The sequence below is a fragment of the Sciurus carolinensis genome, chromosome 13, assembly GCF_902686445.1.
Source record: "Sciurus carolinensis chromosome 13, mSciCar1.2, whole genome shotgun sequence".
Classification (NCBI taxonomy): Eukaryota; Metazoa; Chordata; class Mammalia; order Rodentia; family Sciuridae; genus Sciurus; species Sciurus carolinensis.
In genome coordinates this window covers 3,716,055-3,740,893 of record NC_062225.1, presented here as the reverse complement: position 1 = coordinate 3,740,893, position 24,839 = coordinate 3,716,055, and the positions used below count along the sequence as shown (strand labels likewise).

The 24,839-nt window shown below is 42.1% G+C and overlaps 1 protein-coding gene, 1 non-coding gene and 1 pseudogene across 2 annotated transcripts in view; 1 reads left to right on the top strand and 2 right to left on the bottom strand.

The window, feature by feature from the left end:
* Positions 1 to 1,031: 1,031 nt before the first annotated feature.
* Positions 1,032 to 1,105, bottom strand: Trnat-cgu (transfer RNA threonine (anticodon CGU)). Its single transcript has one exon. It is a non-coding gene; the product is annotated as a tRNA-Thr (tRNA).
* A 10,320-nt stretch (positions 1,106 to 11,425) lies between these two features.
* Positions 11,426 to 12,387, bottom strand: LOC124963451 (heterogeneous nuclear ribonucleoprotein A1-like; annotated as a pseudogene).
* A 2,977-nt stretch (positions 12,388 to 15,364) lies between these two features.
* Positions 15,365 to 24,839, top strand: part of Ttl (tubulin tyrosine ligase) — a 32,609-nt gene continuing 23,134 nt past the window's right edge. Inside the window, exons 1-2 of the mRNA XM_047522470.1 lie at positions 15,365 to 15,715; positions 18,949 to 19,027. Coding sequence (XP_047378426.1) covers positions 15,559 to 15,715; positions 18,949 to 19,027 — 236 coding nt within the window. The 5' untranslated portion in view covers positions 15,365 to 15,558. The remainder of the gene's footprint in view (positions 15,716 to 18,948; positions 19,028 to 24,839) is intronic.

Sequence of the window (24,839 nt, the reverse complement as noted above, 5' to 3'; positions counted from 1 at the left end):
TTGCATGGAGCGCATTCCAGAAAAGAATGAAAAGTCAACAACTAAATGACCTAACATTACAGTTCAAAGCCCTAGATAAAGAAGAACAGAATAATAGCAAAAGTAGTAGAAGACAGGAAATAATTAAAATCAGAGCTGAAATCAATGAAATTGAAACAAAAGAAACTATTCAAAAAATTGACAAAACAAAAAGTTGGTTCTTTGAGAAAGTAAACAAAATAGACAAACCCTTAGCCACACTATCAAAGAGAAGAAGAGAGAAGACTCAAATTACTAAAATACATGATGCAAAAGGAAATATCACAACAGACACCACTGAGATACAGAACATAATGAAAAGCTACTTTGAAAATCTGTATTCCAACAAAATAGAAACTACCAAAGACATTGACAAATTTCTAGAGACATATGCTCCTCCCAAACTGAACCAGGAGGACATATACAATTTAAACAGATCAATATCAAGCAATGAAATAGAAGAAGCCATTAAAAACCTACCATCCAAGAAAAGCCCAGGACTAGACAGATTCTCAGCCGAGTTCTACAAGACCTTCAAAGAAGAACTCATTCCAATACTTCTCAAAGTATTCCAGGAAATAGAAAAGGACGGTACCCTACCAAACTCATTCTATGAAGTTAATATCACCCTCATACCCAAACCAGGAAAAGACACATCAAGGAAAGAAAATTTTAGACCAATATTCTTGATGAATATAGATGCAAAGATCCTTAACAAAATATTGGCAAACCGTATCCAAAAACATATTAAGAAAATTGTGCACCACGATCAAGTGGGATTCATCCCTGGAATGGAAGGATGGTTTAACATCCGTAAATCAATAAACGTAATCCATCATGTCAATAGACTTATGGTTATTTCAACTGACGCAGAAAAAGTGTTTGACAAAATACAACACCCCTTCATGCTCAAAACACTAGAAAAAAATAGGGATAGTAGGAACATAACTGAACATTGTAAAGGCCATTTATGCTAAGCCCATGGCCAACATCATTCTTTTTTTTTTTTTTTTTTGAGGTGCTGGGGATTGAACCCAGGGCCTTGTGCTTACGAGGCAAGCACTCTGCCAACTGAGCTATACCCCCAGCTCCCCCAACATCATTCTTAATGGAGAAAAACTGAAACCATTTCCTTTAAAAATGGGAACAAGACAGGGATGTCCTCTTTCACCACTTCTATTCAACATTGTCCTCGAAACTCTAGCCAGAGCAATTAGGCAGACCAAAGAAATTAAAGGGTTTTGAATAGGAAAAGAGGAACTTAAGTTGTCACTGCTGATGACATGATTCTATATTTAGAGGATCCAAAAACTCCTCCAGAAAACTTCTAGACATCATCAATGAATTCAGCAAAATAGCAGGCTATAAAATGAACACGCATAAATCTAAAGCATTTTTATACGCAAGCGATGAAACAGCTGAAAGGGAAATGAGGAAAACAACCCCATTTGCAATAGCCTCAAAAAATATAAAATACTTGGGAATCAATCTAACCAAAGAGGTAAAAGATCTCTACAATGAAAACTTCAAAACATTGAAGAAAGAAATTGAGGAAGACCTTAGAAGATGGAAAGATCTCCCATGTTCTTGGATAGGCAGAATTAATATTGTCAAAATGGCCATACTACCAAAAGTGCTATACAAATTCAATGCAATTCCAATTAAAATCCCAATGATGTACCTTACAGAAATAGAGCAAGCAATCATGAAATTCATATGGAAGAATAAGAAACCCAAAATAGCTAAAACAATCCTTAGCAGGAAGAATGAAACAGGGGGTATTGCAATACCAGAACTTCAACTATACTAAAGAGCAATAGTAACAAAAACGGCATGGTATTGGCACCAAAATAGACAGGTAGATCAATGATACAGAATAGAGGACATGGACACAAACCCAAATAAATATAATTTTCTCACACTAGACAAAGGTGCCAAAAATATGCAATGGAGAAAAGATAGCCTCTTCAACAAATGGTGCTGGGAAAACTGGAAATCCATATGCAACAGAATGAAACTAAACCCCTATCTCTCACCCTGCACAAAAACCAACTCACAATGGATCAAGGACCTTGAAATCAGACCAGAGACCCTGCATCTTATAGAAGAAAAAGTAGGTCCAAATCTTCAACTTGTTGGCTTAGGATCAGACTTCCTTAACAGGATTCCCATAGCACAAGAAATGAAAGCAAGAATCAATAACTGGGATAGATTCAAACTAAATAGCTTTCTCTCAGCAAAGGAAACTATCAGCAATGCAAAGACAGAGCCTACAGAGTGGGAGAATATCTTTGCCACTCATACTTCAGATAGAGCACTAATTTCCAGAATATATAAAGAACTCAAAAAAACTCTACACCAAAAATACAAATAACCCAATCAACAAATGGGCTAAGGATATGAACAGACGCTTCACAGAAGAAGATCTACAAGCAATCAACAAATATATGAAAAAATGTTCACCATCTTTAGTAATAAGAGAAATGCAAATCAAAACTACACTAAGAGTCCATCTCACCCCAATTAGAATGATGATTATCAAGAATACAAGCAACAACAGGTGTTGGAGAGGATGTGGGGAAAAAGGTACACTCATACATTGCTGGTGGGGCTGCAAATTAGTGCAGCCACTCTGGAAAGCAGTGTGGAGATTCCTTAGAAAACTTGGAATGGACCCACCATTTGACCCAGCTATCCCACTCCTTGGCCTATACCCAAAGGACTTAAAATCAGTATACTACAGAGATGCAGCCACATCAATGTTCATAGCTGCTCAATTCACAATAGCCAAACTGTGGAACCAACCTAGATGTCCTTCAACTGATGAATGGATAAAGAAACTGTGGTATATATATATATATATATATATATATATATATATATATATATACAATGGAATATTACTCAGCTATAAAGAATAATAAAATTATGGCATTTGCAGGCAAATGGATGAAATTGGAGAATATCATGCTAAGTGAGATAAGCCAATCTCAAAAAAACAAAGGACGAATGATCTCACTGATAAGCGGATGATGACACATAATGGGGGTGGGAGGGGGACAAGAATGGAGGAAGGAGGGACTGTATAGAGGGAAAAGAGGGGTGGGAGGGGTGGGGGGAAGGAAAAAATAACAGAATGAATCAAACATCATTACCCTATGTAAATGCATGATTACACAAATGGTATGCTGTTACTCCACGTACAAACAGAAACAACATGTATCCCATTTGTTTACAATAAAAATAAATTTTAAAAAATGCCTCTTAAATTAAGACCACAGAAACATTTCTGTTTCTCTGAGTGGAGGTAGTGATATGTAAAGAGAATGCATGAATTTTTCAGATCTTCCATACATGGAAATTTTATCCAATTATAAACATACTGGAGTCTGATTATTTTATTAACCATGAAAATCCATGCTAGAAAATTTGCTCTGTATGTAAGTATATATATATATATATATATATATATATATATATATATATATGCATAGATATGACTATGTAAGTTTAAATATACATATTTAAATTCACATTTAAATCCCTATTTAAATATATGTATATATATTTACACACAGAGCAAATTAATTGGTTTATAAAAATAAATATATGTTGTAAATTATGAATATATACATGTTATTATATATTTATTTCTGGTATTTGTATAATTAAACCAATGTACCTATGACAATAACAAATGGGTATGGACTTCAGTATAGTCTAATAGTTGTGGAACAATTATGAATATATTTATTTTACTATTTAAATATAGCATTTAAAAATACAAACAAATGAAATATGGAGCTGTTAGAAATGATGTAACCATGAAAAACTCCATATGTTGTATTCATTTATCTTTTCAAAAACAATACAATACTTTTCCCTGGTGTTGGGAATGCAGAGGAAGGCAAAATGGTTTCCTTCAAGGAGCTTATAATTTAGGAAGACACCTAGATAAATTCACAAAAAAAAGTTATTTCATACTAGACAAATGTGCCAAAAGCATACATTGGAGAAAAAATAGTCTCTTAACAAAAGGTGCTGGGAAAAAGGAAATCCATACACAACAAAATGAAATTAAATCCCTATCTCTCACCCTGCACAAAACTCAACTCAAAGTGGATCAAGGACTTAGGAATTAGACCAGAGACTAAAAGAAGAAAAGCAGGCCTGAATCTTCATCACGTCAGTTTAGGACCAGACTTCCTTAACAAGACTTCTAAAGCACAAGAAATAAAATCAAGAGTCAAAAAACGAGATGGATTCAAACTAAAAAGCTTCTTCCCAGCAAAGGAAGCAAACAGTAACATGAAGAAAGAGCCTACAGAGTGGAAGAAAATCTTTACCACATGCACATCAGATAGAGCACTAATCTCCAGGATATATAAAGAACTCAAACACCTTAACACCAAAAATACAAATAACCCAATCAATAAATGAGTTAAGGAACTGAGCAGACTCTTCACAGAAGAAGAAATACGATCGATCAACAAACATATGAAAAAAATGTTCAACATTTCTTGCAATTAGAGAAATGCAAATCAACACTATTATAAGATTTCATTTCACTCCAGTCAGAATGGTGATTATCAAGAATACAAGCAACGAAAAGTGTTGGTGAGGATGTGGGGATAAAGGTACACTCATACATTATTGGTGGGACTGAAAATGAGTGCAGCCACTCTGGAAAGCGGTTTCCTTAGAAAACTTGGAATGGAACCACCATTCCTCAATTTATACCCCAAAGACTTAAAATCAGCATTCTAGTGATGCAGTCATGTCAAGGTTTATAGCAGCTTAATTCATGATAGCTAAGCTATGGAGCCAGTCTAGATGCCCTTCAACAGATGAATGGATAAAGAGACTGTATACATATACACAATGGAATCATACTCAGCTTTCAAGGAGAATAAACTTATGGCATTTGCAGGTAAATGGATGAAGTTGGAGACTATCATGATATGCAAACTAAGTCAATCCCCAAAAACCAAAGGTCAATTATTTTCTCTGATAAATGAATACTGATCTATAATTGGGGTGGGGGAATGGAGGAACTTCCAGGTGGGCAGAGGAGAGTGAGGAGAGGAGAGGGTGCAGGGGATTGGGAGAGATGGTGGGATGAGATTGACATCATTACCCTAAATACCTGTATGGGCACACAAACAGTATCGCTCGACATCATGAAAACTAGAGAAATGAAAAGTTGTGCTCCATTTGTGTATAAAAATAACAAAATGAAAATAAAATAAAATGGTCGAACAAAAAATAAATAAATAAAAAGTAAAAATAAAATGCTTTGAGACAAGGCTATGGTGGGTGTCATGGCAGAAACCAAAACAGATATCAAAGTGACCACTCCAAATACAATAAGGCCAAGAGCACGCCGGGGCCTATTCAGCAGGGCATGCATCTGCCGAAGGTCTTGAACTTCAGCATCCCAATACCGGGGCTTAGAAATATTAGCTGTGAGTAAAACAAAGGAGGTTTGGACTAACACGAACACTCCCTGTCCTTCATTATACCTAGAAATGCACTTAGTCAGATTGCATCTTTGAGAAGTTACACGATATTTTTCTTCAGTTCTCTTTACTTTTGCTTTTCCAAAATCCAAACATAAAGAGAGTGGACACAGGACAAGAGTTCATATCAGGGAGTCAATTTAAAAGCTCATGTCCACAAGGTTAGTTAAGGGGCTGCCAACAGAATTGATGAAATCTAAGGCAGCTATTAAATGCCACAGATCCTTTTGCATGCACACTGAACACTGCTAACAAATCCTCCAGGAGTCATAGATTCCTGACGTTGTTTTCTCAACAATTCTGCGAGACCAATTCAAGAAATATTCACTTCTGCCAGGGACTTTATGTCACAGTGGCAAAATATTAGCACATTACATCCATTTAGGAAAGGTACCCAATTCTTATGTAGTGTGATTGGGGCAATAAGGTATTGGTGGATGTTCCACGGGAAACACTGCTAAGTTATTGGGGAGTCCCATTTTTGTAACGGTCTGAACATACAATTTTAAGCCCCAGGGACCAGGGAGATTGGCTACCCTTGGTTCCCCATATACTGTATTTTTCTCTGGGGTGACTTTTAGACAGCCAGTATATTTATGGTGGGACCAACATATAGGTAAACTCCCACTGTGTATGGTATAATTAAATCCAATTTGTACGAACAGGTGTAATACGTTTATCTGAAAAATCTCCCATCATATGAGTATCATTAGTAAATAGTAGAATGGATTCCAGACAGGATGAGCTGTACCTTCTGGAAAGACCAAGCATGGCCTCTACTGCATATTATCACTGGATCTGGACCATTCCATTGTCCTGTTTGTTAGTTTCTCCACCAGACTAAACCTGACGGAACTACTGCAGGGGGAGATGTGTCAATCATCACGATTTTAAAAATCTAAAACATGAGCATGATTCAAAAATTCCATGGAGTCCTATCTCCCTTTTTTGTTTTTATAATAGTAACTTAAAAGACAAGTGAGCCCATTTGACAATGGCTGGGCCTTGGGGATTACAAGGGATACCTGTTTGGTTATCAATATGATATTGATCACAAAAGTGTTGAAAAGGAGAACTAGTATAAACTGGAGCATGATCAGTTTTAGTTTGTAGAGGATGGCCCGCACTGTAAAAGCAGCTAAGCAGTGAGAAATGACTTGATGAGTATCTTCTATGTGACCAAGAAAATTAGTGAAAGTCAGCTGTCAAGCATGTGAGGACTGCCAAGGTCAATGTGATTGAACTGAAAAGGGGCACCCTAATGAAAGAAGGGTCAGGTCCCACCAACTGTGTGACTTGTCTCTTGTCTTCAATAATAAGCTGAGTGATACGATTGTGGAGTGGGGTCAATCTCAGTCCCGGGAGTCAGCCTTACGTCTTGTCTGACCTTATGATTTCAAAATTAACTTAGTTCGTTATATTGAAAGTGGTACTTCTGTAAGGCACTAACAGAGAAAAGTTATAAAGTGTACAAGGAAAACAGAAAATGAAATTAACAAGAGTAAAAACATATTTAGTTTGTAAATAGCTATGAACCAAGAAGCATAATTTTTTGTAATCTCAAACCTTTACTTAGCTATGTATTATATTTTCTGTTTAAGATTAGAGTAATCTTTATAACAAAAATGTATCTTTTACACTTAACTTTAAATGAACTTGAGAGGTTTTCTTAATATGCAGTAAGGTGTTCTACTTTTGACACTAATCTTTGTCTCTTTTTCAAATATTATTTTATAAAGTTTTTATATATCGTTTTTAAGTCTATACGAATCAGTTAACATGATTTAACATCACATCTGAAACATGAACCAAACAAATTAAGAGAACTTTCAGCTCCCTTTGTTGTAAAGTGGCAAAATGTCTTCCCATCCCATATTGTCAACCTGTAAATGAAGCAGGCTCTCTGCTTGTTGCCTTTTAAAAATGTATTTAAGTTCCCATCCCAGTGTACAGAGTAACACAAAATTTTATAACCGATGACAGATTATTTTTATCTAATTACAAAGTATTAAATGACATAAATAAATTTCCCATTAAATTTATTGTTTTTATATAAGTCTGTAAGAGACCACTGTTACAGAGAACTTCAGTTTGGAGAACACCAGCTTGTTAAAATGTCCACTTAAATCTTATACTTTAAAGACTTGTATATGAATACTTTTAGAATACAAAGAAGCTTATGACAACACCACAATTACACTAATGTTCTTGTATTAACCAAGTTTAACTTGTAAAGAAAGATGTTGACTCAGTAATGTAGTGTGATACTCTAAAATTACAGTCATTTAACCAGAATTGTACAAACCTTAATTCCTTTAAGACTAGTTTCTCTAAATAATAACAGACACAAGACATTATCTTGTAGGATGAGAGCAGATTAATGTTTTAAGAAATTTTTATTACTTTAACACAGAGAGGGTTAAACTGTTTTATGCTAGCACATTAATTTTTCACTTGTGTCTGGGGGAAGAGTCAGTTTTCCTTCCCTCTCTCAGTCCTTTTTCAGGAAGACTAATTAGTCTCTTGAAATGGAACAGATGTCTATGAAAAGAGTTGCTTTTTCTTTTCTGTTTCTGTAAGCATGCTCCTTGCCAGAAACTCCACACAAGGCTGTTAGCCTTGTACATTAGGAACTTTCTTTTTAAAAGAGGAAAAAGTCTTAAAGAACTTTAGCTGATGGTGTTAATTATACATAATTGGTTTAGTTGCACACAAATTTTTGAAATCTATCCTCCACAAATCTTTTGTACTTTATGTAGACATCTTACAACCTTTTACTTTACTAGACAAAAGACTTGTTTATCCAAAAACATTTCCCTTCACTTTTTATATTAAATGTATTTCCATACCTGAAGTCTTCTTATATCTTTCCTAGTTACTGACCTCTTTCCAAATTTATATTTTGAAACAATCCTTATGAAATTTTTGAATTAAGACAAATTACTTTAGTAAGGTGAATTACTTTTGTTTTCATAGTACTTTAATTGAAACCCAACTAAAATTTCTCGCACTCTGTATATAAATCACACCCAGCAGAGTCTTAACTCTTAAAGACACAGAAACAAAGCAATCTTAAACTTTTTTCCTATTTACCAACTTATGAAAACACATATAATGTTTAAATATATTTCAATTAAGGATGATGATTTTATATTTAGCAGTTGATATTTTAGCACTTAAACCTTGTAAATTAATCAGATGTTTCCTTTAACAAACACATTTATGATTAATTCCATTTGTGTTAAATCTAATTTACTCATTTTTAACTGTAAAAGTCAAGATATCAAACACATGTAGTTAACAGTATTAACCATCTATTTCCTGTTGAAAAAAAATCCTAGAAGCAATGGATATTACATATTAGATATTTTATAGAACCCAACACTTCATTAAGTGTCCGACCACCTTGAAAAACATGAGTTAGTAATTTCAAAGACATCTTTATTTTTATCTGTTTACCCAACTCAAATTGAACTTCTTTTTTACCTAAGTCATAAACAAAAAAAATATTTGGATCCATTTCTTATTTTAATTTAGGAGTGCTCATTTGTCTATGTTAATTTTGATACCACGTACATAATATATAGACACCAACACATATGTGGATACAATAATACATTTCGCAGTTGTGCACACATACACAAAACAGACAAAGATTTTGTAAGTTTTTGTAAGTGTAGCTGCACAGGGAAGAGGCAATATTACAGATGTTTACTAAAGCCTCAATTAGATTTAGCCCATTAGAAATGAAATTAGAGCCTATCAGACTTTTACATTTATGACTTAACTACAGGCAGGCCTATTCAGCTGGAAAAGCCAGGCGTAAAATCTAACTACCATGATAGACTCTGAAGCCAAACGCTCAGATAGCTGACTTCTGTACACTTCGATGAGCGACTGGAGACACTCTCGTATTATGGACCACAAAGTGAAGGTGACCCTGGGGATCTCGTCTGGTCCCTTGGCTTCGTACCTATCATGCAGCGGCTCGCCAAGTCTCTCCCATATCCCTACATTACAGCTCCCTTTTTAAGGAACCGGCAGCAAATCTCGGTAACTAAGTTTGAAAACCCTCAGCTGTGCCTCCCTTGATTTAAGCATAGGCTTAAGCATAAGGGCAGCAGCATAGAGTCCCTTTGGATCCTCACTGTCCCACGTTTTACACTGAGCAATCTATAAACTCGCTCCCCTCCTTCCTTTATCCAATGCATGTCTTTTTAAGGAGTGTCCCCCTCACCTGACTAATGAAAAGTTCCTGTGAGTGGCCAGTATCCCAGTTAGGGCACTAACAACTGTGACCTGCATGATCATTAACTCAGGTGACCGACCAGATGAGGGGATGAAGAAAGACAGGCAGACACACAAATAGAGAAAAGGCCAGGTCCCGGTGGTTCACTAACAACCCTGGTGGGAAGCAGTGACCACCAACACGCTCGGCACGTTCATTATACGGGTTTTAACATCAGCAGGGTTTATTGTGAGACAGTTTCTTCAAGATAAACAGAACCAAAGTCGAGGGCATAACAACCCAGTTGGAGCTATCAGCTCGTGTCTGTAATTCTGTACCCCAGGCAGCTGGCGTGTGAACCGCAGGTCACAAACTGACAATTCTGTAGCTGGCACGGACCCACCTTTTGAACAGGGCATCACTGCCACAGCCCCTGGGCATCTCAAATGGATGCCCCTGCACTGAGAGTTGCCAGGAGGGCCTTTGCTTCTGTTGCCAGATGGCTTAGGGACCACAGTTCATTCGCTGCTCCAACAGTGGTACTTGAATTTCCTGGCTGTGCTGTCCCTAGGCATGCACGCAAGTCCCCTTGCAATGTGGAGTAGAGTCAGGGAGAGTAGGAGCTGGGTAGGCAGGAGCCAGGGCCACCTCTCCTGGGACTACCGAGTTCTGTGTGGAACTCTGTGAGTTTGATAATTCTAGAACTCCTGGTCTCCCAGGTCATCCTTATAAAAGCATATTTATGAGGAAGGGAGACAGACATTTTCCTTAACTCATTGGGGTGGTTTGAAACTTTGAGGTATTTGTGATGGACATTTAGGTGTCTGGTTCTCATTTGTACTCTTGCCCTGAAATGATTAGATGAGTATCTGCTTTCTATCAATACATTCCTTAGTTTCTTAGTACAACTCTTTTCTAAATCTTCTCTTTGCAGATGGCATACGTCTTGGAAAAGTACCCAAATTACTTCCTTTGTTAATTGGTTTGTCAGTTTTAAAGAATTTTATTAATTTGTCATTTCTCTTATACACCAGGTGAATCCTTTGTTAGATGCATGTGTGTATATACACAAACTAAACATCTCATCCTATTCTGTGACTTTCCTTCAGAGTCTCTTGACAATGTCTCTTGATACATGAAAGTTCCTATTTTCAAGGTTTTCAAGGTTTCTAATCCACCAAAATTTCCTTTTATTCCAAGCTTTTTTTTTTTCCCCAGGGGGGCTATGAGATTGTATTAATAGCACTCAAAAAAAGAAAATTAAAACAAAATTCTTATATACCTTAACTAGTATTTTAGTTTCTTTTTTTTTTAAAAAAAAAGACACATTTATTCAGCGTCATGATCAGACTATTACATTTAGCAATCAACAGCATGGGTTCAAAAAAAAAAAAAAGTCTACATTAAAACCCTTTGTTGGAATGCTTTACACTTTCCACAGAACAGAAACTAAAATAACCTGTTATACAATTAGTCACAAATACAGTCCTCAAGTTTTTTTTGCCCATACACCTGAGTATTGTCTAAGCCATGTCTTCTCTGTAGCAGCAAGGCCCTGCCACCACTGTGCTTGGCTGAGTTCACAGGTCTATGGTAACCTGTAGCTTCCCTGTCACTTCTCTGGCTCTCCTCTCCTGCTAAGCTTTGTTTCCTGGCAATATCAAAACCTTCTGCCACTGCCATAGCTACCGCTGCTGCTGGAACCGCCATACCCACCTTGGTTTCGTAGTTTGGCAAAGGATTGGCCTCCACCACCGTAAGGTCCAGAGCTTCTGCCTCCAAAGTTTCCACCCTTCATGGGTCCAAAATTTGATGACTGATTGTTGTAATTGCCAAAATCATTGTAGCTTCCACCACCTCCAAAATTGCTTCCATCATTACCAAATCCATTGTAGCCATCCCCGCTGCAACCATGTCCACCTCCACCATGGCTGCCACCAAAGCCACCACGACCACTGGAGTTTCCTCCAGGACCAAAATTGTCATTTCCACCAAAACCACCTCCGGGACCACCACCAAAGTTTCCAGAACCACGTCAACCTCTTTGACTAGATGAAGCCCTAGCCATCTCTTGCTTTGACAGGGCTTTCCTCACTTCACAGCTGTGGCCTTTCATAGTATGGTATTTCTGAATGACAATCTTATCCACAGAGTCATGGTCGTCAAAAGTTACGAAAGCAAAGCCCCTCTTCTTTCTGCTGCCTCTGTCAGTCATGATTTCAATAACTTCAATTTTCCCATACTGTTCAAAATAATCTCATAGATGATGTTCTTCAGTGTCTTTTTTAATGCCACCAACAAAGATCTTTTTCACAGTTAAGTGGGCCCCTGGTCTTTGAGAATCTTCTCTTGAGACAGCTCTCTTTGGTTCCACGACTCTTCCATCCACCTTGTGAGGTCTTGCATTCATGGCTGCATCCACTTCCTCCACAGTGGCATAAGTGACAAATCCAAAGCCCCTGGAGCGCTTGGTGTTGGGTCTCTCATTACCACACAGTCTGTGAGTGTTCCCCATTGCTCAAAATGGCTTCTCAGACTCTCATCAGTTGTTTCAAAGCTCAGCCCTCCGATGAATAGATTCCGCAGCTGTTCAGGCTCTTTAGGGGACTCTGATTTAGACATGACGGCAGCAGGAACACAGACTTCAACAATGCTTTCTCAGCGGCGTCCACGGGCAGAAAGGAGTAAGCTAACCAACGTATCCTGTATTTTAGTTTCTTAGGACTTCTATAACAACCACAAATTGGGTGGCTTAAAACCAAACAAAAAAAAAATTTCTCTTTAAGTCCTGGAGTTGGGGTGTTCAATATCAATGCAGCCACAGAACCTTGCTCCGTTTGAAGGCTGTAAGGGGAGGATCTTTTCGTGATTCTTCCTGTTTCTCATAGTTTCTTGGGTTTTAGCTGCTGTAACACTTCAGTCTCTGCCTCAGTCTTCACATCTTTGTTTCGTCTTCAAAGGAAATCACCTAGTGTAAGATCATAAAGTTTTATTGCTTTATATTTTACCTTTACATACATTAGGCCATAGGGCACCTGCAACTGGTTTTTTATGTACCCTACTAGGGGATCAAGATTAAATTTGTTTTTCATATGGATATTCAGTGAACCAGCTCCATCTACCAAAACTTTAACCTTTCCCTTTGTTATTAACCAAGTGACCATATATATGTGGGTCTCTTTACACTGATCTCTTTCTCTGAAACCCCCACTTCCCAAATTACTACTTTTTATATATTTATTTAATTTTTTGGTACCAGGGATTGAACCCAGAGGCACTTTACCACTAAGCCACATCCCCAACCCTTACATTTTTTTTTTATTTTTTATTTTGAGACAAGGTCTTACTAAGTTGCTCAGAGCCTCGCTAAGTGGCTGAGGCTGACTTTGAACTTTTGATCCTCCTGCCTCGGCCTCCTGAGTCTTTGGGATCACAGGCGTGCACCACCACATCCAGCAATACCTTTATATTTAAATTCTGTAACTTTTGTGGTTCTTGGTATCCAGTAGCCTTTCTTCAGCATTGCCTGTCCTATTTTTGCTCCTCTTCATTTCTGCATATGCTTCAGAATTGCCCTGTCAATTTCTATGCATAGCTCTGCAGTGATTCTGCTTAGAGTTGCACTGGATCTACAGATCCATTCAGCAAGAACTGATAGATGGCTTTAACAATTTTGAGTTTTCTAATCATGAGCATGGTATATGTTTCCTTTTATTTTATGCTTTAAATTCTTTTCTCACATTTTGTAGTTTTCAGTGTAGAGATCTTGCATAGCTTTCATTGGTAGTCTTAAGTATTTTACTTTTTTTTTTGGGGGGGTGGGTACCTGAGATTGAACTCAGGGGCACTCAACCACTAAGCCACATCCCCAGCCCTATTTTGTATTGCTGAGTTGCTTAAAGCCTCGATTTTGCTGAGACTGGCTTTGAACTCATGACGCTCCTGCCTCAGTCTCCAGAGCTGCTGGGATTACAGGTCCTGCGCCACCACACCCAGTTTAGGTCATTTTCTTATGTTTTACCACCTGCTTGGCAAAAGCAATGGAGTAGACCTGTTGAACTTGGAAATTCCCTTTCCAGTGCCCATAATGGACAGTGTCAATTCCACCAGAGTCACATAAGGTCCCAAGGGGAAAGATGAGTACTGTTATCCAGAAAAGAGGATAAGGAATGCTGCCCCCAAATTAAAACCAAAACAAGTATAAACGGTGTTCACTGCAAAAGGCAGGTGAGGAAGGAGAAGACGAACCACTGGATTGGGGTCCGAGGTGCTGCTAGAGAGACCACAGCTGTGGAGTGGCAGAGAGAAGCTAACCATTAGAGGAAAGAATGTGGCTTGCGTGAGAAGCAGCGAGTACAGTGTATCATGGCTTGAGGTTCCCCCAAAATTGATCCTGACACAACGACTTAAAAGCACATGGTGTATGTGGAGGAGCAAGTGGGGTAGTGAGTTAGGGAAAGGAGGGAAGCACTGACCAGCTGTGGACAGCAGGAGCTGAATCCTGCAGCCATACCCTGAAACACAGTCCAGGATGTGGGCCTCCTGGCAGACTCGGCGAGGGGTGAGGAAACCAGGGCATTGCCAACCCACTCTGATCCTGATGGATAGAGGCTGGGAGGAAACGTAAGCACCCGCACTCTGGGCCTGCTGCCTTTGTACTCTGAGCAAGCTCCCCAGGGACAGCGAAAGTGCACAGATCAGAATGTTTTGCTAAGTGAGCAAGGGCCCACCGCAGGGAACCAGGGAACGTGGGGCCGAGTTGGGGGAGAAGGGCGCTTTTACAGTGTGCTCCATAGCACCGGGAGAATAGGATGGAATGTTCTTTCTCTACAGAAGAGTAAAGGCTACGTGGGTCATTCATGAAGGAGTATAGGCACATCTGTGGGAAATCTGATAGTCACTGTCCTCTCTGTCCCTCAAATGCACCAAAATGGGTTTCTTAAAAGTAGGTTCCTGGCTGGGGAGGTAGCTCAGTTGGTAGAGTGCTTGCCTCGCAAGCACAAGGCCCTGGGTTCAATGCCCAGCACCAAAAAAAAAAAAAAAAAAAAAAAAAAAAAGTAGATTCGACAAGGCGAGGTCCAGAATAGGGAAGGCTTATGGCCCGGCGCTGAGAAGGGCAGGACTGGAGCCAAGTCCAGGACTCCCTGAAGCCTGAACGGACTGTCTCCACCAGCGGACGCTGAAATCACCCCCGTTCCCGGCCGTGCGAGTCTGGAGGTCTCAAAAGATGAAAGGAGCGCTCTACCCTCCACTAAACCAACAGCACCGCCAGGCTCAGGGTTCGCTAGTCGTTACGCAGAGAGGAAAGGAAGCGCACCTTCCCTTGGGCACAGGAGAGGGCCTTAAAACTTTTTTTAACCCATAAAAGTCCTTTTGAAATACTAGGTGGCGGAGCATTGGAACTCCCTGCGCGGGCACCGCCCCGGCTGTGGCCCTGGGCTCTGGAGGATCTGCCCATCCCCCGGCTCTCCCGGCGCTGGCGGCCCCAGCGCAGACCCACCAGCCCCGGCCCGCTGCCCCGCGCGGCGCTCGCAGGCGGAGTCCCGCAGGCGCCGTGCGGGCCGCGCGGAATCACGGGGCGGAGGCGGGGCCGCGCGGCGGTGGGCGCGGCGTCCGGGCGGCGCTCGCCACTCCGGCGGACGCGCGGCGCCCAGGGAGGCGCCGCCGGGACCCGAGAGGCGCGGCTAGCGTGCAGGACGCGGCGTGGGGGGCCGGGCACGGTCCACGCGGAGCCGCCGCCTCGGCCGGCTCGTCCTTCGGCGGCTGCCCGGGGCCCGGGCGCGCGGCCTCGCCATGTACACCTTCGTGGTGCGCGACGAGAACAGCAGCGTCTACGCCGAGGTCTCCCGGCTGCTCCTCGCCTCCGGCCACTGGAAGAGGCTGAAGCGAGACAACCCCAGGTTTAACCTGATGCTGGGGGAGAGGAACCGGCTGCCTTTCGGGAGACTGGGTGAGCCTCTCCATTCCCGCCTCCCGCCCCGAGGCCCGGCCCTCCTCCCACGGCCGGAGAGCGAGCGCTTTTGTTTTTAAGGTCATAAATCCTCCTTCCGCGTGGTTTCTCGAGCTGATCTCAGGCGGGTCCACAGACACCCAGACTCGCTTTTAATGCCTTCTGATCTCCTAAGTCGGATCCGGAGGGACTCCAGCTGCCTCCTGACAATGACCTGTCCCTGCAGCCCGGGGACCGTCAGCCGCTGTCCCCGGCCCCCCGGGCCCGATGTCTCCAATCGGGCAGGTTGGCGGAGCTGAGCGCCGGGCGTACGAGGCTCCGCAGAGCCGGGGAGTCGCCTTGGTGCGTCCCCCACCGAGGATTCCGCCCTGCCTGGTGTGGGCGTGGAAGGGGCCGCTGTAGTTGTTGAAAGCCCGGGGGGTTCTGCTAGCGCAAGGCTCAGATGAACAGGCAGGGCATTTGGGAGAGACTCTGGGATTCCAACTGAGGAGCCTCAGAGGAGACCCTCCCCCAGGAAAGCTGGAGGGGCATCTGAATTTAGACCTTTCTTTAGCTTCACCAAAGAACGTATTTCACTATCGTGCATTGAATAAGGTTTTACAGGAGGCTGGGTTCCCTTCCATCTCTGCCCAGAGGGAGTTGCCTCTCACACGGTGGAAGCCGGCTTGGCACCACCCTGTCCACCTACTCTCCTTAGGAAGGAACAGGAGAGAGGGGAGGATCAGCCGCTCCTTTCCAAATGACGTAATCCAGAAGTTCTCCGGAAGGTGCAACTCACATCCCGGGGACCTGAGCATCCTCTCGTGACCTGCTTACTGCACAGTCATCTGGGAAGGGCAGCCCCTCTCTGGGTAGCTGTATTCCTGGCCAAAACTCACCAGGGATAAGGGCCGGTTGTACTCCAAGGACAGAAGGGGAGAATTGATAAGGAGAAAAAGTCTCAGTCTTGCAGGGCCAACCAAAGGGAGCAGTGTTCTATTTTGGGGGAGGAGAGTGTTTTCAGAAATAGGTTGTGTGGGACTGTGATTGTGACTCAGTGGTAGAGAGCACTTGCTTAGCATGTGTGAGGCACTGGGTTCGATTCTCAGCACCACATGTAAATAAAGATTCATCAACAACTAATAAAAATATTTTTTAAAAAAGAAATAGGAGGGGCTGGGGATATAGCATAGTTGGTAGAGTGCCTGCCTTGCAAGCACAAGGCCCTGGGTTCAATCCCCAGCACAGCAAAAAAAAAAAAAAAAAAAAAAAAAAAAAAGAAAGAAAGAAAGAAAAACAGGTTGAGGGGACAGAGAATGGAAACAGGCCATCTGGAATTGACTGGCCATTGGTGAGCTTACTAGAGGATTTGGGTGGGGCCAGAGTTTGAGAACCAAACTTGTCCAGGCAACACCTTACTGAGTTTTTTCTTTGGAATAGTGCTGGGGACAACTCTTCATTGCTCTGCACGTTTATGATGTAAGGGCTGACAGGAGCACCCCAGAAATGTCTTGGATTCCAGAGAATGTGCTTGGAGAGTCCTTTCTGTTAAAGGGTCTCCTCAGGAAGCCCTCCTCAAGAGGGGGCGGGGGCATGTGCATGTGGAATTACTTCCCTGAAAGAAGGAAAGGAGAAAGTGCTCATAGTGGAGAAGTGATTTCCTCTGACTTTGTCCATAGTCCTTCCTGCCTTACTTCCTTTCTTCTTTGGGCTTGGCAGTGCCTGGCTGTGAAAGCTTAGGTGGAGTCTTAATGTTGAAAATAGTCAAAGGCCTCACTGCCCAGGTAGAGGTGGGGTAGGTGGCCTAGCAGTGAAGCTCAAGCCCAGCTGGGGGATGAGAAGCAGAAACGTGCAGGGTTCGAATCCTAAACAAGCACTACAGACTCAGCAGATGATCAGTAAACTTTTGTTTTTTTATGGGAAAACCATAAAAATAGCATCTCCAGCCAAAGTCGTTATGTGTTGCTATTGGAGTTATTTACCTTTTACTGAAAGTGGAAACCAAGGAGCTTAGGGGGTCAGGTAAGGGTGCAGGGCCCTGGGCATGTGGAGGAAGCTGTGCAGGGAGAATTAGGGTCTCTGCCTCAGGGAAACTGAAATCCAAGTAATGCCTGACACTTTTGATCTGAGTGAATGCCATTCTCTGATGAGTCATGGACTCTGATATCAACTCATAATTCCTTTGTTTGGTCTTACTTTATGTTATTGGAAATGCAATACATTTTGTTAATAAATAAAATTTAAATATGCACGTATATATTTATTTTTTGCAGTACTGGAATTTGAACCCAGGGGTACTCTACCACTGAGTTTAACCCTAGCCCTTTTTATTTTTTATTTTTGAGACAGGGCCTTGCTAAGTTGCCCAGCTTGGCCTTGAACTTAGGATCCTCCTGACTCAGTCTCCAGAGTCTTTGGGATTACAGCCATGTGCCACCCTGCCTGGACTGTTAGAACTTTAATCAAAATACAACAAAACATTTCAGTGTCTTTTTTCCCCACTCCTTTTTTTTTTTAATTGGTGCATTATAGTTGTGCATAAGGGTGGGATTTGTTGTTGCATATTCATACATGCACACAATATAACAATATAACTTACCTATGTCCGTTCCCAATACCCCCGAAAAATGAAGTAAAACTGTGTTTCTATTTGTATCCTTTCTGCTCTAATTTTATAGAGAAGGGTTGTATAATGAGAATTGTGGAAAGTGGGATTCCCTCTGGGGCGGTGCACACAGTGGAGTTCTCAGACTTCTGACATTCTAGACGGCCTGCCCGCCACCTTCCTTTACCTTCTGGTGCCTCCAGAAGCTCGCAGAGGTCATGCCTGAGCAGGAGCGCCGCGGAAGGCCGAGTGGGGCTGTGCAGAGCGTGACTTTTAAAGGAGCTCGCTCTCCCATACTTAGAGGTTGCCAGTCTTGGCGTGTTAAGCCAGAGAGGAGCGTGGTGAGATCAGGGAGAGGCGCATAGAAAATACCCAGCATGCTCCACTGCAACGAGAGAAGACCAAGGTGGCAGGGCTCCCCGCAGACCTGCCTGTTGGTACCATAGCATCCCCTGGGGGAGGGGGAGTGGCCAGAACGGTACTGAGAGAAAGAACCTCAGGGACCGGAGAATTCCATTTCTAACGACCAGAATTGAAATGAGAAATGGGAAGCGGGGCCTGCCCCTCCTGTTCTCCGTGCGGGATGCTGGTGCTCTTGCAGCCACCCTCCACCTGTCCAGGTCCCCTCAGAGCCTCCTCTTTCTTGCAGGTCATGAGCCGGGGCTGGCGCAGCTGGTGAATTACTACAGGGGGGCTGACAAGTTGTGTCGCAAAGCTTCCTTAGTGAAGTAAGTGTTCTTCCATTTTCCAGGTTTTACACAAATGTCTTTGACTTCAAACACTTTTGCAAAAATATGGGATTATTTAAAGGGTGAAAATGCGTTTGCTATTTAAAAAGCCAGCAGATACCAGTTCTGAAGCTTCTTCCAGGCTGCTTTGCAGTTGGAGGCGATGCTGTCGTGGGATAAAGCCTGTAGCTCCCTAGGTGAGGCTACCTAGGAGTGCAGCTGACTCTGGGTTTCCTGCAGAGGTGATTTATTGGGGGCTAGTTCTCAAGGCACACCCTCAGGAAGCCAGGGAGCAGGGCAGGGCAAGTTGAGAGCCAAGCTGTGTCACCATGGAACTCTAGAGTGAAAGGCACCTTGGAGTTGTCGCATCTCCAAGGACCCTGGGTTTTTATACTGCAGCCCTGTTGGGGGAAAGGTGGAGGACGTAGCTTTCTGTGCTTTTCTGGGCAGAGCTGTCCCTGGTGAAAGGTGTACGTAGCCCTTGGCAGCCGACCCTCCCAGAAGGGAGGGCCTTGTAGGAAGGAGCTCTGGGCAGGTGTGGCAGGAGCATCTCCACCTGGACCCTGAGCAGTGAGTTACGGCTGGATGCCACCAGAGCAGTTTTATAAAGTGGAGGCAGACAGGATCCAGGTGGGCAGCGGGGGTTGTAACCCAGCTCTTACTGGTGTGGTCATATCTGCCTCAGTACCGGGCTCTGGAGGCAGGTGACGCATGGGAAGTGTACTTGACTCAGTGGCCTGGTACATAATGTGTCTTTGACTCTGTACCTTAGTTTTCTTCTCTGTAAAATGGGTATAACAATAGCAACTACTTCAGGGTTGTTATGGGGATCAATTTATTTGAAGGCTTTGAAGGATGCCTGTCTCATGGTTCACCCTAGCCAAGTGAAAGGTCTTATTACTCCTTTTATTACCACTATTATTGCTGTCATTTTGATAGGAAAATACTGGGTATGGTCCCTAAAATCAGGGCTGTAGTAGGTCTCCAGGCGCTCCTCGTAACTGGTGAACACGGATATGTAGCCAGAGCTGTGATATTTTTCTCTAACAATCAAGGTAGAATTTTTCCCTTTAAAAGTAGGAAGCAGAATACGCTATAAAAAATAGCATTCTGCCTGGGTGCGTGGCACACGCCTGTAATCCCAGCAGCTCGGAGGCTGCGGCAAGAGGATCACGAGTTCAAAGCCCGCCTCCAGCAACTTAGTGGGACCCTAAGCAACTCAGCGAGACCTGGTCTCAAAATAAAACATAAAAAGGGCTGGGGATGTGCCTCAGTAGTAAAGCGCCTCTGGGTTTAATCCCAGGTACAAAGAAAAAAAAAAATTGGTAGGGACTGGGGTTGTGACTCAGTGGTAGAGTGCTTGCCTAGCATGCTTGCCTAGCATGTGTGAGGCCCTGGGTTCAACTCTCAGTGCCACGTATAAATAAGTGAATAAAATACAGGCCTGTCAACATCTAAAATTTTTTTAGAAGAGTAGTGTTCTGCATATTACCTGTTCAGCAGCTGTGACGAGGTGTGGGGCAGGACTGGAGCCCTGACCTGGTCCCAGGCAGTATCTGGACCTTGGGCAGCACCACTCCAAATCCCAGTGTCCCACCTACAAAGTGGAGATGGGTGGTGGACAGTGCCCACTCTCTGACCCTTGGAGGTGTGGGACATGACCATGCTGGCACCTGGGAACCGGTGACGTGCCTTGTGCAGCTGTGGCTTGCCCCACCCATCAGCTTCCTTCATGCCCTTGGGTTTTCCTGCAAGGGCTGTGGTCATTCTAGGAGTGCTTGGTTCCCTTTGTATGCCATGACTTTGTGTGACTTGGAGGACCCAGAGAGTCAGACCTGCAGTCTTCCTCATGGTCTAGGACAGAAGGGCCGTGCAGAGAGGCCAGGGCCATAGCGTTCCTGTTGAGCCAGGATGTTTTCATCAATATTAATGGACCCCACAAACAGCATGAGTGGGCGTCCCTCAGGGTGGCCCAGAGCCTCGAGGGGGCTCTGCTGGACCCAGTGGGCCTGCTCCCGGCTGCTCTCACTGCAGGGAGCGTCAGCTTCATCAAGGCCACAGCCTCTGGGTCACGATGGGTTCCCTTCTGCCAAGGTAGGAAGCTTTCTTTTCCTCTCCCCTGGAGACAGGAATAAACCTTCCTTTGTGACTGCTTCCCGAATGGGCTGATGAAGGAACAGGACAGATGCAAAGGATTCCTGCAGCCCCGCTCCTGGTTCTGTGCAGGAAGTGAGGGTTTCCGCACCAGGTCATCTTTCAGGCCAGCGCTGTCCAACAGAAATGAATGCCAGCCGCACCTGCCATTTACACTTCCCAGTAGCCACATTAAGTGCAAAGAAACAGGTGCAGCTTAATTAATAGCCTGTTTTATTTTACCAACTAAATCCAGAATATTGGTCTGGGGCTGTAGCTCAGCGGTAGAACACTTGCCTAGTATGTGTGAGGCCCTGGGTTTGATCCCCAGTACTATAAATCAAACAAATGAACCCAAAATGTTATCCTTTTGACATGTTAGTGTAAAAAACCAACGGAGTATTTTTTTTTTTTCATTTTGAGTGTTCAAAATCTGATGTGTATTTTCTCTTTGTAGCACATCTTAATTCAGACACTAAATTTTCATTGGAAACCCTTGATCTGAATTGAGATTGCATAGAAATTTTATGATTGAAAAAGTAGATATTCATACTAAAGTTGTTCCAACATACACAGAAATTTTTAGGAACTGAATTGAGTTCTAAAAAATTGTTTTAATATTCATACATTGAGAAAATGGATTGATCTTATTTAGAAGAATTGATTTGGCTTTGAAGAAAAAGCATATCTTTTGCAAAACTAGGTCTATCCAAGTTGAGTGAATTAACCAACTTGCATCAACTCAGCATTATCATATTGGATTTAAAGGGGGTATTGAATATAAAGAAGAGTTTATCAATATCAACAAAGTGTTCTTAAATTTTTTGTTTTTGTTTTTGAAGCTGGTTTTTGTAATACTATTATAATTAAAACCTGCATCTTGTCATGTTACAAAAACATGTAAGATCATTATTATTAACTTGTTCTATGAAATTGGAACACAAATACCTGAATAGGTGGATCATAAACTAGGTCTTTTCCTTGCCTTGGAGCTGTGATTTAGCTTGTTCTTATGCAGCATGGATATGGGTAACGTAAATAACACTGTCCTTTTAAATCTTGCATTATTGAACTAAATAATGACTTGTTGAGTGATTGTAATGATTTGGCAAACATTCCTTTTATATCAAGAAAATTCGAATCAGAGATAATGTTACAGTAAATCTTTGTAAAACTTTCATCTCAAACATCATCAAACAGTGAGTATTGGCTAAGAGCTCGGTATCATTAAATTCTTTGTCTTCTGTTTCTTTCAACAGTTCCATGAACTGGTGAATCATTGTAGCATTTGCAAGTATATACTGAACCATTTCATCAACTGTATTCATAATATTTTGTATAGAGTCTGTTTCAGAAAACTGAGAAAACAGATGTTTTCAATATGTATCATGCAGCAGTGTGAAGTAAAAAGGAAACAGTTGGATGCCTAAAATCCTAGTGACTCTGGAGGCTGAAGCAGGAGGAGCAAATGTTTGAGGCTAACCTCGCAACTTAGCAAAACCCAGTCTCAAAAAATAAAAAAGACTGGAGATGTGACTCAGTGGTTAAGTGTCCCTGGGTTCAACCCCCAGGACCCACCCCCAAAAAATCAAATGCATAATTTAACCTAACCTAGTTGTGAAGTTCTTTGAAAGATGTAAAATATTAAAAAAATGTCTGCATCATCAGTTTAGCTTTATTTATTTATTTATTTATTTATTTATTGTTTTGGTTTGGCTTCAACTTTTTTTTTGTTTTAATATAAGCATGTTGCAAGCATTAATTGAGGCGCATCTCATGTCACAACTTACCTAAAGCTAAAACAAATGTTTAATATTTTTTTCAAATTTTGAGTTAGTCTTTGTTATTATTTGTTAGAAAGGGCTCATTGTCTGTGGCCAATTCTGGCTGACCCAAAGATTTTTTACTTTTTGTAAATTATCTTTTAAGTCTGTGCCTTAAAATAATTTCTTTCACCATATTTCCATCTAAAAGTGGTTTTCTTTTTGTGTAGGAATCCACATGCCATTTTATACTTGACTGAAGTTGTAAGCTGAGAGACTCTTCAAAGTTTTAGGGCCTGAGATGTAGCTCAGTGGTAGAGGCCTTCTCCAGCCCTGGGATCAGTCTCCAGCACTGGTGAGGGGGATATATATACATATGAAAGCACCCCGGGTTCGATCCCCAGTGCCCAAAAAAAGATATTTTGTTGGATATTTGTGGGTTTTGCCACTAATATTCTGTTTTGACTGTTGAGGGGGAAAGGCTTATCAAATTCATGATTTATTTGCCTGAAAATGTCTCCTTAGCAAAACAAACAGCTTTTTCATTGACTCGGCCATGGCCTGGTGCAGGCGCTGTTCATTGTGACCAGGTCACACCTGCTTCCCGTTCTTTGTCTTTCCTGTGCTGGTCACTATTCTGCCTTCTGTGTTCCTACTTGGTTTTGCATCAGAAGTATGGTTTTGCTGTACATTTAAAAATTAGTCCATTCTTATTTTTAGTTGAACAAATAATAATTTTTACTTAGAAAAATAATTGCACCTTAGTTACTGATTGTCCCTTGCATGGCCAGCACCATAACTCACACTCCTTGTACAGTGAGCACATCCTAATGTCTCATCAGTGCACAGAACAAAATCACTGGAACTGAATAGATGCATCGTCCCTGAAGAGGACAGTTGTGTTTATGTGTGATACTAGAAGTGACACATGGGCCTGACATGCACCCAGCAATTCAGTCAAGTAAAATGTCATCCTGCCACCTCAGTAAAGTGCTGCTGAATGGAAAGATATTCTCCGATGCATCAGTTTTTAAATTAAAATCAAATGCAATTTTTAGTTCCGGTCCTGAGTCATGCCGCTCACATTTCCAATGCTCAGTCCCCGCACATGACTGGTGGCCACCCGGTAGGACAGTGTAGGTACAGAGTTGAGCATTCAGTGAGTTGGACTTTTATTTATTTTTATCATTTTTGTCCCTTTGGGTTCAAGTAACTTATGACTTCTTGTTGCCTTTAACTTTAGAATGACTTTATTTTCAGTCTTCATTTAAATGTTCTTTTTGTTATTTTTGCTGTTTGCTCACAGGCTGCATTTTGTAGGTGAATCTTTTTTAAAAAATACTTTTAGCTGTAGATGAGCACAATACCTTTATTTATTCCTGTGTAGTGCTGAGGATGGAACCAGTGCCTAACGTGTGCTAGGCAAGTGCTGTACCACCGAGCCCCAGCCCCAGCTTGGGAGCTTGGGGTTTGCATTCTGCTGGTACTGGCTGCTTTCTGCTCTCGGGAGTGGACATCTCCGTGACCCAGTTCCACATTTGGGACATGGATTGCAGTGCCTTCTGCCTGGGAAGCAGGCGGTGGAAGCCCTCCGTAAGTCCTGTGTCTGTTCAGCGCCTTGCGCAGGGCGGGCCTTTACCTTCTGTGGTGGTGCATTTACTGTGGGGCTAAGGAGCATGTCTCATTATGTCCCCTGGTGCCCCATCCCATTAGAAGGATTTCTTCTTTATTCTGTCACTGAAGCAAGGCTGAGCTAAAAGCAAGAAATGAAGGACTTAAAAATAGTCCTTAGATAAATCAGATTCCCAAGTAGAGAGTGAGGCCGAGTCAGCATTTTTACTAGTTTGAATTTTTCTTCTGTTCCCCATTTCATTTTTTGGTGTTGGTCTGGCTCAGTCCTAACATGTTTTTTGAAA